General features: G+C 47.9%; 2 protein-coding genes across 2 annotated transcripts; both read left to right on the top strand.

Moving 5' to 3' along the window:
- The first annotated feature begins 4,664 nt into the window (after positions 1 to 4,664).
- Positions 4,665 to 5,897, top strand: LOC109295050 (E3 ubiquitin-protein ligase RNF167-like). The gene has a single exon (XM_019513711.1). The coding sequence runs from the start codon at positions 4,867 to 4,869 to the stop codon at positions 5,776 to 5,778; it is 912 nt and encodes a 303-aa protein (XP_019369256.1). The 5' UTR covers positions 4,665 to 4,866; the 3' UTR covers positions 5,779 to 5,897.
- A 2,041-nt stretch (positions 5,898 to 7,938) lies between these two features.
- LOC109295049 (E3 ubiquitin-protein ligase RNF167-like) lies at positions 7,939 to 9,393 on the top strand. The gene has a single exon (XM_019513710.1). It carries the CDS (start codon positions 8,166 to 8,168, stop codon positions 9,288 to 9,290), a length of 1,125 nt encoding a protein of 374 aa, XP_019369255.1. The 5' UTR covers positions 7,939 to 8,165; the 3' UTR covers positions 9,291 to 9,393.
- Positions 9,394 to 15,294: the final 5,901 nt, after the last annotated feature.

Raw genomic sequence — 15,294 nt, 5'->3', positions numbered from 1 at the left:
GCACAACTGTTGACTGGTGTTAGTGTTAGCTTGGAGTTTGGAGCAGTTAGTCTAGAAACCTTCTCCGACCGTCCCCCACCTGCGCAGCCGTGACTTGCCACCAGCGGCCTGGTGAGCGAGGCCAAGACTAGGAGCTGGAGCTGCGAGTTGCCGCTGCAGGGCTGGTGAGCCAGGACCCACTTCTATCCCTCCGCTATCCTGCGATACTGGAGGACTTCAACTTGGGCAGCACATCTGTGGGCTGTGGCTGCATCTTAATGCAACCGGAGCTGGGTAGTGCAGACCAGAGACAATCCTGCCCTGGAGCGGCATAATTTTGAGCTGCAAAACAAGTGTTTAAAACCACTTCAAGGTGTTAATGTGCAGACAGTCCAGCAGTTAAGAGCTCTGGGAGCCGCCGCAAATGACTGTGTAACACATAGGAATCAGTCTCTATCCCTCTCTTCCATTCACAGATACTGCATAAAGAGCAAGATCCTTAGCTGGTGGCAAACAACTTGGCTCCACCGGAGTCTATCTAGCCACAATGAGTTATTCAAAACCAACCCAGGACCAAGCCCAGAATTTTTTACTACTACTATGAATTTAGGCAGCGACGTCCAAATGAGGTTCTCTGGCCTATAGGATGTGGGGGAGAGGAGTAGCTGCTCCCTCCTACCCTTAAATCCATGAATCTCTATCCAAGTCTCATGTTTTGGAGAGGTGCACTGAGGTTTTACAGGCACTTTCTTTTAGGGAGAGAAAGGGAGGAGGTAGGTACTGGACCGATGCAATCCAGATGGCCATATCATCCCGATCGCAGCTGCAATCCAACAGGAGTTTGGACCCCGGCGCGCAGTCCCGTTTCCAGCCAGCGCTTAGCCACGCAAAAGTGTCTTTGCTTTTTCCTAGGGTCACAAGACCGATGCTTCTCCGGCTGCGTCCAGTGCTTTCTTAGTGCCCTCTTTGTCTCCTGCGGTGCCTCTGCCTGCATCATCATCATCACGCCCACCACACAGAGCTCCAACAAAAAGTACCCACCAAAGCCAGCGTTTTGGGTGGTGTTTCCTATTGTTCCAGCTCTCGAAGAGCTTGATGGTTTGAATGAAGGGCAGTTGGTACACTCACGAGCTTTCAAAGTTTAACTCACTCTCTGTCTTGCAACAATACTGGTGGGGTGCATGTGACCACCCAGGCAGAGCTTTTGTAGGACTGGGGGAATAATTAGTCATCACTCACATGCCTATTAAGAAACAGCGAATTGTGCACATTATTATTTGCAATGGTTTTCACCAGTGGGTTACCAGATGGCTCAGAAAAGCTCCCCCCACAGCAAATCATTGTAATACTAAAAACCCCAGTAAAGTGTTGCATTTTATCCTGAAAAAAAGACATCGGCCTCAAGCCAAATGAGAGCCACAAGTCCTTTCACTCTGCACTGAGCATTGGCTATTGCTTGAAACAATATGGGCAGTGAATTCGGGTCCATGACAGCAAGGAGTGAGGAGCGGGGCAGCCTTCAGAGAGCCAGGAAAATATCATGCATTTAGCTTGCCCCCACTTGCCCTGTGGCACTAGGGTTGTGAGCATGGCATGACCCCAGAGAAGCAGCATGATCCAACATGCAGAGCTACACCGAGCTACAAGGGAAGAGGTCTAGTCTTCATTTTGCTGAGAGGTCTTGGGTGAAGCACTACTTCTGCTTCCAACCTGTGCCTGCTTAGACGCCAAGCTAATCGGGGCAGGTGCCATCTCTTGCGATGTGCACATGCAGCTCCTAACACCCTGGGGACGCTAGATGCTACCGCAGTGTAAATAATAAAGGACTAGCTGACCCATTAGTAAGGAACTCACATCACGCACCTGGCGGGGCTGCTCCTAATACTGCAAAAGCCTCTGAATAAAACATCCAGATTTATTTCTCTGTTGAAACAATTCAAATCAATGCTGGGTTTGAGATTAGAAATACCGTCTTTGTTGGAGTTACAGCAACAGCTGCAAGTCAGTCCCCTGGAGGTCTCCATTCCCCATGGACTCTTCCTAGCAGGATCAATCCCTTCAATACAGGCTGGGTGTTGCTATTATGCAAATCCAAAGTAACTCCATTAGCTTCATTGGAAGTCCCTCCAGATTTCTGCAGTCCTAAGTAAATGCAGGATTTAGTTTTGTACATCTGGGCTCCAGCTGGCACGTGAGCACTGGCACTCTGGTAGTGCAAATGGAAGTGGTCAGTCCCTAGAACTAAATGGTCCTTTTCTTTCTTCAACCCTGGATCTTTGCTCAAGTGGCAATATGGGACCTTTTCCCTGTAATTGCTCTGCTCTCTCATATAACTGCTGTCTCCCATGTGTGGCTTGTTGACATTTAAATAAATCGCAATTACACTGAGGAAGTAGATTGCATGGACCCCAGAGGAAACGCAGAAAAGACACATCCAGAAACATCTGCAACATATTTAGTGCACATGACTGTTGCCGGTGCATGGCAAAGGGGCGCGGGATTCAGTTCATCCTAAATGCTGAGTGTAACAAAACAGCCGGCAGCTAGGGTGGCTTTTGGAACAATTAGTGGCGTATCACCAAGCGCCCCACGGACATCAATCGGCTTCACACAGCAGAAACCAAAGCCCACCCTGCACTGCGATGGGGAAAGGGAAGTTGGGGAAGAAGTATTATCAGCTAAAGCAATGGCAGGCCCGACACTTCCTTCCACGTCCACGTTGCTGCTGCCCCACCTCTGTTCGCTCTTTCTCCCATTCCTCCTAGGAGTTCAAGGGGGTGGGATACCCACCTCCCACTGCATTTCATTGGGATTCAGATGCCTTAAGCTTCACCAAACAGCTCAGCCCCCAAGTCCCTTTCCTCCCTCCCCAAGGCCTCTGCTTCTCCATTCTGTCGCACACCCATCTCTTTCTCGCCAGCGCTCCTTTGATCTCAGCCTTGCCTTTTCCTTTGCAAATCCATGTTCTTTCATCCATTTCCTCTAAACAGCGCCTCTTTCTGCTCCCAGACCTTCTCATCAGTTATATTCCATGCCCACTAGACCTTTTGCTCCAGCTCCTTCTGCTAATGGCAATGATGACCAACCTCCAACCTGCTGAATCAGCCTGCCTGCAGGAGTTGCTGCTATTGATGCTGTCACAGAAGTGGAACTTAGTAAGCCTTGAAGCCCAGAATATCTTTATCTATAGGTATATAAATACAGCTAGATATAGATATAGATCTATATAGCTATATATTAGAGACCAGTTCTGCATAAGAAAGAGTGCGATCCGGGGGTGAGGACACAGGCTCGGGGCCCTGGAGATGCAGGTTCTGCTCTACCTCTGCCACTGACTTGTTCTGCACCCGTGGGCAAGTCATTTAAGTTCTGCTTCTTCTCCAGGCCTTGGTCTATGCTGGATCCAAGCATTATTCAGACACTAACTGCTTCTCATTTTATGCCTGCCTGGGCTGTGACTTCATTCAGGGCCTCTGTGCATTGCTGTCAAGTCATAAATAATGGCACCTCTGACAGACAAATCTTCTCATGGACCTAATTCCAGATCTGACATGCACACCTTCCTGGTAGCAACTCTAGTGCTTGGATACATAACCCTTTCCCATGTAGGACCATACTAAGGAAACCAAAGTAAAACTGAACTCCTTCAAATGTGATGGTTGCATCTGACTGTTGAGTGTCTGTGCTGTGTATTTTCCTCCTTGGCTGCAGGATTATACTAGGAATGCATCTCCCCTGATCTTTCCAGACCCCTCTGCCTTGGCTGTCACTCCAGGTTCAAAGGCCCCTGTAGATCTGTTCACAGACGCACTAGAGAGCCCGAGTGGTAGCTGTTCAAAATGGTCTCTTGCTCTAATGGTTGCCTGTATAAGCCTCCAGCGCCAAGAGGTCCCTGACATGGACCAAAGCCTCACAATGCATTAACATATGATGACATTAATATACATCGACAATGTTGGCATCAGGGCCCCAGCCGTGGTAACAACTTGTCAGAAGATTCACAAAATTGCGAAGTTCCTAGAAAATATGAAGGGACTGTCACATTTGGGAATAAACTGCATAGGTCTGGAGGCCTACCTAGTCCTTGGAAAGTTCACACAAGGAGATCTGGGTGTCTGCGTGCTCACTGCCATGCCTTTGGACGTGACCATCTCTCTCTCTCTTGCCTGGGAGCAAGTCCTAATTCTAGCTACTTCCTGATAGTTTCTAAAGCAGCAGTTTTCTACCTGTGTCCACAGACCTCGGGGGGTCCACAGACTATGTCTAAGGGGCCCACAAAAGATGACTACGATCAATCAAAAGTATGCAAATACCCACACTTACAATTCAAAGGGGCTGCACCACCATTTGATATTTTTTAGGGGGTCTGCGAATGATTAAAGGTGGAAAACCACTGGTTTAGAGCTAAGGATTGCAGACCTGCTACTGGTTTCTGGGCTGACCAGTCCATTCTTTGCCTCTCACTGGTTCTTTTCTTCCTCCACTTCCAAAGGTCCCTCTTGTCTCTTCCTTCCTTTCCTCCCTCCCTCTCTCCTACAAGCTCTGGGATCGCATCCTGGGGATGTCACGCTTTTGGGCCCGAAAGCTTGCTAACAAGAATTTTTCCAACTATTTGAGTTGGTCTTAAATGTAATCGGTGAGTGATGTCACAAAGACCTGGGCGACTGCATGACGGTAGCGAGAAACCTGGGAACCATCAGACTGGAGCATGTAGTGAAAGAAGCAGCTGGGAATACCTCTAAAGAAAGGGACTGGGATGCGACATCCTGTCCAGTCCCACTGTTACTGCCTGGAAAGGATGAATTGAGCCGTCTGCATTGATTCCTCTCAAGCCAATTCTTCTGATTAGATAGGACACACCTAGAGAAATCCCCCCTTGCTCTCACAATGTGGCTTCTGCAAAGGACTCCTCTCTCCGTGGTCATTCTCCTCCTGCTCATAGACACAGCCGTGGCGGAAATCTTCGTGTATGTGGTCTACCGCTACAACTCCACCTGCAAAGACTTCGGAGCGCTCTCTGCATGCCTCGGGTCACCGCTGCCAAGAGAGGGACTCAGGGGCTACCTGATGGAGGCAGTGCCTGCAAATGCATGCCACCCTATCGGGGGCCCACCGCCATCCGCCAACTCCTCCAGGGCCTTCATTGCGCTCATCCGTCGCTACGACTGCCCCTTCGGTGTTAAGATCCTTCATGCTCAGAAAGCCGGCTATCGAGCTGCTATCATACATAATGTGGACTCAGAGAAGCTGGTGACTATGGTAACTAATGTTGAAGAAATCCGGCGGCAGATTGGGATTCCTTCTGTCTTTACTGGGGAATCAGCCGCCAAGCTGCTTAGACGCGTTCTGGGTTCAGAAAAAGTTGCTCGTGTCACGCTGGTGGTACCTGAATATTATCGAAACCCCTGCTGGAGCAATAACAGGTTCTCCATCTGGGACACTGCTCAGTACTACTGGGATCTCCAATTTGGCTACTGCTCCAAACACACGCTCTTGCTTTTCCTCCGGGAGTTTTGCCTGGTGCTGGGTGTGATCATCAGCACCCTGGTCATCGTGGGATGCATGAGATGGTGTAGAAAGAGCCGGGAGATGATAAAAGTGCATCAGTTCAAAAGTGGAGAGAAGTATGATCCGTGTGTGATCTGCATGGCAGAGTACGAGGAAGGAGACCGGATGAAGATCCTCCCTTGTTCTCACGCCTATCACGGCGCGTGCATTGACACGTGGCTTCTCACCCAGCGACAAAATAAGACCTGTCCGATATGCAAACAGCTGGTGACTTATAATGTAGGGATTTGACTTGGAAGCAGCAATGGGACCTGAGAACAAGATGTCAAAGGCAACGAAGACAGGAAGAGGATGGCTGAGATCAAAACAAAAGTGAGACCTACACAGTTGTGCCCAAAGCAAAGCGCATCTGCCTTTTCCGTTTTGCCTCTTGCACTAGACACACTTGGTGGGAAGTATTTACCACTTTTGAAAGCCTCAGACTGTCTCACTGAAAGTGTCAAACTTTTTAGACAAGGGAAATAAAACCAATTTGAAATCACATCTGCTGGAAGTCTCTGGCGCACACGCCCACGCGCGCACACACTGCCCACTGACATTGTACTACTTCTTTCCGGGAGGAAAATATATGCAGTGAAATTGGTCTCAAGCAGAGCCCATGGGGTTAGAAGCAATCAGCTGCCTAACATTGAGTCTTGAACTACCAGTCCAACAAAACTGTACTGTAAAACCTTGAGGGTACTTTAAGGTGAATGATTAATTAAACAAGGGGTTGCCTATTCAAGGGTCGGGTTTTAGGGACCGAGCGTCAGAGAGGCTCAGCACAACACTCCCTGTTGAAATTAGAAGCAACTGCAGACTCAGGACCTCTGATAATCCAGACGTATAGTCACATATTCAAAGCTGGAGTTTTAAGCGCCCCCAGCGCTCTCAACTGGGCAGGCAGTGCCACCTGCCCCGATCATTCAAAATTCATGAATTCAGATGCTAAAATCGTGAAACTTTCTTCCTAATCCTGAGATTTTTCTGAATAAGGGATCATGGGGCCTTTGTAAGTTCCTTCTGGTGTCCAAGCATGATCATCTCAAATTTTCAAGCTTTCCTGTGCGAGCACAAGGGCTAGAAATGTACTTTCCCTTTATTGTCACAAAAACCAAGGTTTGCCATTAATCATTGGTCTCCAGAAGCTGGAGTTTAAACTTTAAGCTAAAGTTCAGAGAAATCCTGAGATTTCCAAGAAAATCATGAAAACTGGCAACAGGAGGCTAGATCTTTTGAACTCCACCACCCACTGCTCTCCCACTGTTACACCACCGGGATTTTGAACGCGCTCAGCCCAACATGAACCCAATGCACTGAACTCTTTTGAGAATCTGCCTTAAATGGAGTCAGGGTGTAGGTTGTAGTCGTGTGGGTCTAAGAACATGGGCAGACAAGGTGCTTTGGGTAAATCCGATATCTTTTATTAGACCGACTCAAATTGTTGGAAAATTCTTCTTAGCAAGCTTTTGGGTGCAAACATCCTTCATCAGGCTGAGGAAGCATCTGCGGATGGTCTGTGCTCTTCCTGGATGGAGTGGGAAAGCAGCCAGCGCCCAGTACCTATTACATTTGAACTGACTGGCTGTCTCGCATACGTACTGGGCGCTGGCTGCTTTCCCACTCAGTGCACAAGGAGCACAGACCATCCGCAGATGCTTCCTCAGCCTGACGAAGGGTGTTTGTGCCCGAAAGCTTGCAAAGAGGAATTTTTTCCAACTCTTTAAGTTGGCCTTAAATGGAATCTGCATTCTCTTGAAAATATGGCCGATAGCACTGTGCCGGCCTCACCCTGTGCATATGGATGGGTGGAACTTCACATCCTTCTCTTTATACATTGAACTGTGATTTACTTGAGTATTAAACATCTATTGCAAATTACAAAATGCTCTAATCTGAGCAACTCTGGGTGCCGTGACATCAGAAGTACCACCCTTATAAATAGAAAAACATTGTTTTAAAAAAAACAAAACACAGCCAACCTGAGCTGGCACTTCCCTACCTAGGTGGGAGAGGATGATCCTAAAGATCATTCCTACTATGCAATGTTTTCCAGGAATCATGTCTGATGAGAAGGATTTTAGTTTGCAGTGGAAATATTCTCAAGACAAGGGGGATTTTTATCTCCCTGCAGGAGATGAGTAACTCCCCTTGATTGCAGCAGGAGATGGAAGCATCCTATCGGAGGGTGGAGTGAGGCAGAGCTGAACCCAAGCAGCCTGGGGCGGGAGCCGGAGGGATGGACAAATGAAAAAGAAACATGGAGGGTGGGGAAAAGTGCATTGCAGATGGGCAGTCATGTTGCAGGGACCCAGTCCCCGGCAAATATAGCTGTCATTGGGTGATGTCACAAAGGCTCGAGCTGATGGTTAGGAAAGGTTGCTTAGCAGCTGGATACTAGTGAGAAACAGAGGTGAAACCTTGGGAGCCCCAAGGCCAGCATGGTGAACAAGGAGCAAGCTGGTAGCAGCATCTTCAAGACAAGAGGTGGGGAATACTTACCTGCCTGCTGCCACCGCTGTCTGCTGAGACAGCTCCAGGATTGTCATGTTAATACTGCTCTGATGAGCTAAGTTGCTGATTGCTTCCTAAGGTCTTCCACAGCCACTAGCAATCCTGTTGGCCAAGCCAGCCGGCATATGCCGAGATATCCAGCAGCTGTCAGCATGAGGCCTCCACTCCATCTTCCTTTCTGCGTGGTCACCACATTCTTGATTTATGAAACTGCTTTTACAGAAGCCTCGTGTCTCGTGGTTTACAACCACAACTCTACCTGCGTAGGTTTTAACGCGCTGCCTGCGTGCTTCGGGATGCCTCTGCCCACAGAAGAGCTGACGGGATATTTAACCGAGGTGACACCGCCTAATGGATGTGACCCCATAGCAAGTCCACCCCCGTCCAGCAACTCCTCTGAGACTTTCATTGCGCTCATCCGTAGGGCTGAGTGCCCCTTTGGGGTTAAGGTCCTCCATGCCCAGCAAGCTGGGTACCATGCTGCCATTGTGCACAATGTGAATTCGGAAGAGCTGGTGAATATGTTGACTGATGATAAAGAAATCCAACAGCAGATTGTAATACCTTCGGTCTTCGTAGGACAATCAGCGTACCTCTATCTGAGAAGGGCTTTGCGTTATGAGAAAGGGACTCGCGTCACCCTTGTGGCGTCCAAACCTTGTCTTAATTCTTGCCAAAACAGAGATAAGCTCTTGGAAAGCTTTAGACAGTTCTGGCCGGTCCTGTCCAGCTATCTGTCACACCATATCATTTCTTACGTCATCCAGGAGTTTGGGTTCATGATCAACGTGGTCGTTTGCACTATACCACTTGTGGTATGCGCAAGATGGTACAAGAAAGCCCAGAAGATAACAATGCACACATTCAAAAGGGGAGACAGGTATGAGACATGCGTGATCTGCATGGCCGAGTATGAAGAAGGAGACCAGCTGAAGATCCTCCCTTGTTCTCATGCCTACCATTGTGCGTGCATAGACACATGGCTTCACACCCAGCCCAGGAATAAATCTTGCCCTTTTTGCAAACAGCAAGTGACTACTGAAGCTCAGGATATCAACCTGGACAGAGGGAGAGGCCCACAGGAGCCGGCGAGGGAAGAGGAAGGCAACCGTGAGGAAGAAGAGCCCAACAACGAGGGTGGGGAAACAGAAGAGAGGCACGAAGAGGAGTATGTTGAGGGACAGCCTGGAGATGACCAAGATGCAGACAAGGAGGAGTGGTACGATGAGCCAGACAACAACGTTCACTGAGTCACGTGAGCAGCCTTTTGGCCCACATCAGCCCAAGCCAAACTTCCCTCAACTTCTCTCCCGTCACCGGCTCCAGCTAGTCTTTACGGGCAAGTGCTCAGCTCAAATCTGTTTTGGCTTCCTTCACTCCCTCGTCACAATAAAAGGCATAAAATGGACATAGCCAACGTAACACTTCTTAGGCTGGGGAAGCTGAGTGCATTTGGTGTTACTGAGGAATGTCTGGCCCACACCCATCATCTTTTCTATTGTGTTTGTCTGGATGGACTATCTAAAGTGAGCTATATTCATAGGAATTATGAAACAATGATGACCAGAGGGCCCAGTACGGACTGAAAGTCCCTGGTGCCAGGCCCTGTATGCACAGGAGTAGAGCCCTTCCCTGCTTTGCCAGGCTCTCAAGCCAAAGAGACATTCCCAAGATGAAGTGACTTGCTTAGGGTCATGCAGCAGATCAGTAGCAGAGCTGGAAAGAGGCCCTACATCTCCTGATTCCTACCCCACTGAACCGCACAGTCCCCTAGGTTGGCCATCTGCAACAACTCAAGAGCTCAGGACCCATTTGTTGCAGGGCTCCTAGTATCCACATAGCTATGAGAAGCTCTATTGATGCCTGAGCTTCCACAAGCAGCTAAAAGCCAACTATGAATTTCTGATCCTCATTGACAGGAGTAATCCTGCACCAAAACAGAGTGGGGGTCGGCGCCGAAATCCTCCAGAGGTTTCTTTCTGCCTGTTGGCTTTTGCTCTGGTTTCAATTTGCTCGCTCTCATTTGACCCCTAGGTCTGGGACAGACATTGCATAAACTGGTTGGAGCCAAATCCGTTCAGTCTGATACTGCATTCAGCCAGGTTTATCTCAAGCCATTTCCAAGCTGAACAGCTGGTTTAAACCAGTTTCTGATCACTTAAACCAGCTGATGTGTAAAGTCTAGCCCTATATCATTCAGGTCTGGGAAAAGCATAAATACTGCCTCTCCGAGGGCAGAAGGCAAAGGGATGGAGAGCCTAGCACTATCTGCATGCTGATGACATGTCAGATGGAAACGCATCACTACCTCCCTTGGCAGGTGTCTTACATGTAGTGATTGAACAAGACCTCCAAACAACCCCAGATATGATGGTTTCCTAGATCAGGGCCATCTCACTGGTGGTTTGGATGTGGAGGAAACTTAAGCTGTGGCCCCTGGGCACCCCCCTGGCTGCTGCTCCCCTCCTAGTCCAGCTGATGTTGCAGCCAGGTTTTGCAGGCTCTCCCCCACCCTTCTCTCTCCAGGAGGCAGGGCAGCACAGCCTGCAGTCCAGTACAAAGAGGGAGCCTGCAGCCAAGGAGGTGTTGTGGGGCAGGGGGGAAGGAGGGGATGGCCACCTGCCCACCTACCCACACAGTGCGGCAGTAGGGGAGGTGGAGGGGAAAGGCCCACCTGGGCACTTGGTGCAGCACGGGGGGCTGGAGCCACCCACCCACATGGTGCCGGTGGAGCTTGCAGTCATGGAGGTGAACGCTGGGGTGGCCTCTGGGGTGTGCAGCACCTGGCCACGAAGAAGTTGGGAAGTCCTGTTCTGGATAATAACTTCAAAAGATATGCTCCAAGCCAGCTATAATGTGACTGAGCTTGACACAGGAATCCCTGGGTGAAATTTTCCAGCCTGTGCTATCCGTGAGGTCAGACTAGGTGATCACAGTAGCCTTAATATCTCCAAATCGATGTGTTTTTTTTCCATCATCAGGGAAGACTTTTATTAAAATGCATCTATTTTTCTATTGTCTCGCACCATGGGTCAACCCTACACATCCTCAAAACACTGCTTGGGAAAAAAAGAAAAGATGGAGGATCCAAATGAGAGAAAAAGACTGGTCCTTTACTGTGTTCGGTGTTATCAAAAGTTACTGCCATGAAGTCTGAGAGCTTGGCCATAGATAGCATGGTGTGACCTGAAGCTGTCAGATTTACCAGGTTTCACCAAGCATTAATGTTAGGCTTTGCTGGGGTGGGATGTGCATTTAATGTGCTGCGCACGATTATCATTAACCTCTACCCCATTGCTGCGTTTGCTGCAACCCCCTTTTAGGACAAAGCCACAGAGCTGTGGCATCAGGGAGCGCACCTGACAGGCTAGGTCCCAAGGTGGGGTGAATGAGTGCAACTCCAATCTATTGGATGGAGGCTAGGCAGATTTATACTCCTGGAAATCTGGGCTGTGTCTCAGTGAAACAGTTCTGCAAATGTTTTGGTTTGGCCTGTGATTGTGGATTGGGAGCAGAACTGGAAAAGCATGGTTAGATGAGGTTTGGAAAAGGAGGGGCAAGTTGCCTAGGATGGCAAAAGGCTTATACGAGGCAGCAGCTGCTGAAGTACCATCCGGTGGTCCCTGCCGTCTGCTGTCTTGGTGCAATTGAGATGTAATGGAAATGTATTTAATCGTCTGCAAGCCACAGGGCTAAACGAAAGAGCAAAGGAATCGTCAGGGAAAGGTCTCCATCTCACCATAAAAACTGAGCGCCGAACTAAGCAGAAGATAAAGACCACTGTTACCTCCATACATAACTAACTTCTAACATCTCTTGTACCAAAAAACTACGCCGTGCTTTAGACACGGGCCCAGAACAGAAGAACTGCATGGAGATTTCTGTGTGATCAGGGACAGGAAAGAGAGGGAGACGACTCTTTCAGAAGTCTCCAAGTCTCTAATGAGGAGCACAGCTAGAGGAGTCCAAAACAGGAGGAGAAGTTGAAAGGGAAACCAGCAGAAACACTTTAGTTAAAAGGGTTCAATTAAGGAAGCAAGATATAGATGGGGACTGATCAGAAGCCTGTGACTGGAGAGCAAGATTTTGCAGGCATACTGTCAGATCAGGCCAATCAAGAGAAGCGCTAGAGCTACTTCGAGCTACAGGTGCGTAAGGACCAGCCAGGGCCACCATCTCAGTTTATGCTCCATCAATCATTCTGCTACACCAGGGGCATCTGCTTAGAGCAGTTCCCCAAAATGCTCCCCCACTTTTTTTTAAATGGGCTATCAGAGACACCTCCTCCTGCCTTTCACCTCCTCCCTGCTCCCGTAAACCGAGCTTCGCTGCCCACACTCTATTAAGCAATAAGCAGATCCCAGCTCAGAACCGAAGAATGACTTACGGATCTCATTTGTCAGAGGGCTCTTTGTAGTTTCCTACGCACCGTTTTATTGCAGGGCTTTTTTTGGTTGCAGATTGTATTACATTGCTAGGAGTTTTACCAGACTGTGACCCACTGTGAAACAGCCGCTGACCCGGTGAGGAGAACTATTACACTTCCACAACCAGCAAAGTATCAGCACTGTAGATCACGGGGAGCAATTAAGGCTACACCTGGACTAATCAGCTACCTAAGTGCAACCTTCCAGGGAGGGTGACATCACCCTGTGCTAAGAGTCAGCACTAGGCCTAGGCAATACTTAAAACACTGCTTTGAAGGTTTAAGTGGGACTTAAATGAAATATAGGCCTTGTGCTGGCTAAAGTATAGGGGTGAATTTCAAGCGTGAAGAGTGAAGTTTAATATCTACTGTAATTAAAGGGAATGAGCCAAATTCCCTGCAGGCAGAACTCTATTGACATCAATGGAATTACACCAGCATAAAATTTTACCTTTGATCTCCAATATCCATCTCGGAGAGGAAGGCGGATGGAATTAGCTTGGGCCACAGAACCAGCATCTCTGCTACTCAGTCCGTGCTGTCAGATAGAAGGTGGTGCGCCTGCACCCCCCTTCCACCATAGTGCAAGCTGGGTTTTGCTGCTCGAGTCCAGAACATCCTACTTTGCCGTTGATTGCAACGGGAAGCAGAACAACACGTTTTACTGTCTTGCAAATCAAACAGAAAACAGAATCATAGCTGTCTTTTCTACTCATCCCTTCTGGAAGGATGCCTCTTTGCACCATTCCCTCTCACTGGCTACTTGGAAAATGGATAGTCCATCCTCTCGGGGAAGAAAAGTAGGATTTCAGAATTGCTCCTTTTTTCACATTGAGAAGAAAGGAAAAAGGTAAAGTTTTTGGGTCTGTTTGTTTTTTTTTTTGCAAAACACAAGATATTATGTCAGGTCAAAGCACTTCACTTTGAAGTGTTCTCAATGTATTGATTCCAACACCTTATTTCTGATATAGCAAGTTTCTAACACCAGGCACATAAAATGAAACAAGAAAAATCAAACTTTTCACTCCATAAATACCAAAATGGGACATTAGAACCTTTGATTTTTTTTTTTCTTAATGAAATGTCACTGCTGCTTAGATGAATCGGGGAGACAACCCCCGGCCTTGTATGCTTTGAAGGAATGAAGCTTATCTTAGGGCACAGCACAGCCACCCTCAATTTTACCTTTGGAAAGCATCTGCCGAGGCTCTCTGAAGGACTGAAGCAACAGGCACTGCTGGGCCCAACAACGTTATTCCGTTTTACTAAAAACTAATGTTGCCAGGAGAATTAGAGGTAGGAAGAGAAGGAAGCATTGGCGTTAGGGTACCCTGAGAGATGCAGCTGGCATTTTCCCCTTTCCTCTAAATGCCCCCAGGGCTTGTTTCTCTCTCCTCCGTCTCCCCATTCCTTAAAAACTCCATTTCTTAAACCCTTTTCTTTTTCCAGGGACATCTCCCTCCCTGCCACCCTGTTCCTGAATTTCCAGAGCCACGTCTTTTTACCTTTAGCCAATCTACACTCTTTCTCTCCTCTTTTTCTGCATGTTCAAATTCCCAACTTTTTGGTCCACTCCTACTTCTTGGCATCATCCACACCGCCACGAAAAGTTTTTATGCACTGTAACAAATCAAGTTACCCCAAGGTCTCTTTGCGTTCAGGAAAGTGTGGTACAGCTAAGCCATGAATATAGTTCTCTGGGGTAATCTTTAAAGTACAAATTGTTATTATTCAATACAGTAGAACAATCAACACCGTTTCTGTAATGCAGTAAGATGGATTGAAGCTGCTTAAGAACAAGGAAATGGGATCAGTGCTTTAAAACAAAAATAGTTTGGCTCACAAAAATCCTCTGCTAGGAGCACACGAGCTCAGAGCTACTATTTAGATGTCGCTTTCTATCAAGTTACAGAGCGTAAGCTCATAGCTGGCAACAGTGTTAGTGTAGGTGAATGGCTCAAAGGTAGGGTCCAGTCTATGATTGAATCCAGCTCTTATTTACATGGGTACAAACCCAGAATAACTCCACTGAAACTACACTGTTATCCAGGGTACCAGGAAGCAAGATACAGCTATTCAATTGTAATCAATTCTATTCACTGTCTTTCCCCCTGGAATCACCCCCTGACCTTGTGCCCAAGCTGTGCAACTTTGCTCCTCAATATATTGGGGCCACAAATACATGCTGAGAACAAATATCCTAGTATTCCAGTCCTGTTTGCAGGGGTGTCCTGAGCAAACAGTAGCTCTCAGATGTTTCAAGCTACTTCCAAGAGGACTGGATCAAAACATTATTTTCTAACGGTACACATCTCTGTTCATAAAGCCAGTCTTCAAGAAAGAAGGGATTTCGTGTTCACCACCAGTGTAGACTTGGTTCTAAAGCATGCTGGGAAAGACCCTCACAGCCCTTTTTTCCCAGGTCCAAAACCCAATACACCACTAGGACTAGTCATATTGCTGGCTGGTCCAATAAAAGTTGAATGGCAATACCGTGTGTGTTTGAGAGGAAGAGGAGTATATTTGGGACATTTGAAAATTCATTCCCCAGCCTCTCGACATTCAATTCTGTATGAGCTTCTTCCTTTGCCTGGTTAGGTAGAAAGACCTAATTAAGGGGGAGTTTGGGGGGGGCAGGGAGTAAGCCCCCCCATAAGAAACGAGAGGTCCCCCTGTAAGATTTGAAAATCATAATCGGGTGGAGGGGGCGTCTCTGATTGGATTGCTCCTTCACTTAGGTGGACTTGTTAATCAATGAACCAGTTCTTTTACAGACTCCAACAAGAGTCAGTGTCATTTGAACCCTGGTCATCTCTAGTGCTAAGCAC

The sequence above is a fragment of the Gavialis gangeticus genome, unplaced genomic scaffold (assembly GCF_001723915.1).
Source record: "Gavialis gangeticus isolate Ggan-Ray unplaced genomic scaffold, GavGan_comp1, whole genome shotgun sequence".
Lineage (NCBI taxonomy): Eukaryota > Metazoa > Chordata > Crocodylia > Gavialidae > Gavialis > Gavialis gangeticus.
The sequence above is the reverse complement of the archived record's forward strand: the minus strand, read 5'-3'. Positions and strand labels throughout refer to the sequence as shown.

Coding starts and splice junctions, on each gene's coding strand:
- LOC109295050 (XM_019513711.1), top strand. CDS start 4,867: ATGTGGCTTCTGCAAAGGACTCCTCTCTCCGTGGTCATTCTCCTCCTG.
- LOC109295049 (XM_019513710.1), top strand. CDS start 8,166: ATGCCGAGATATCCAGCAGCTGTCAGCATGAGGCCTCCACTCCATCTT.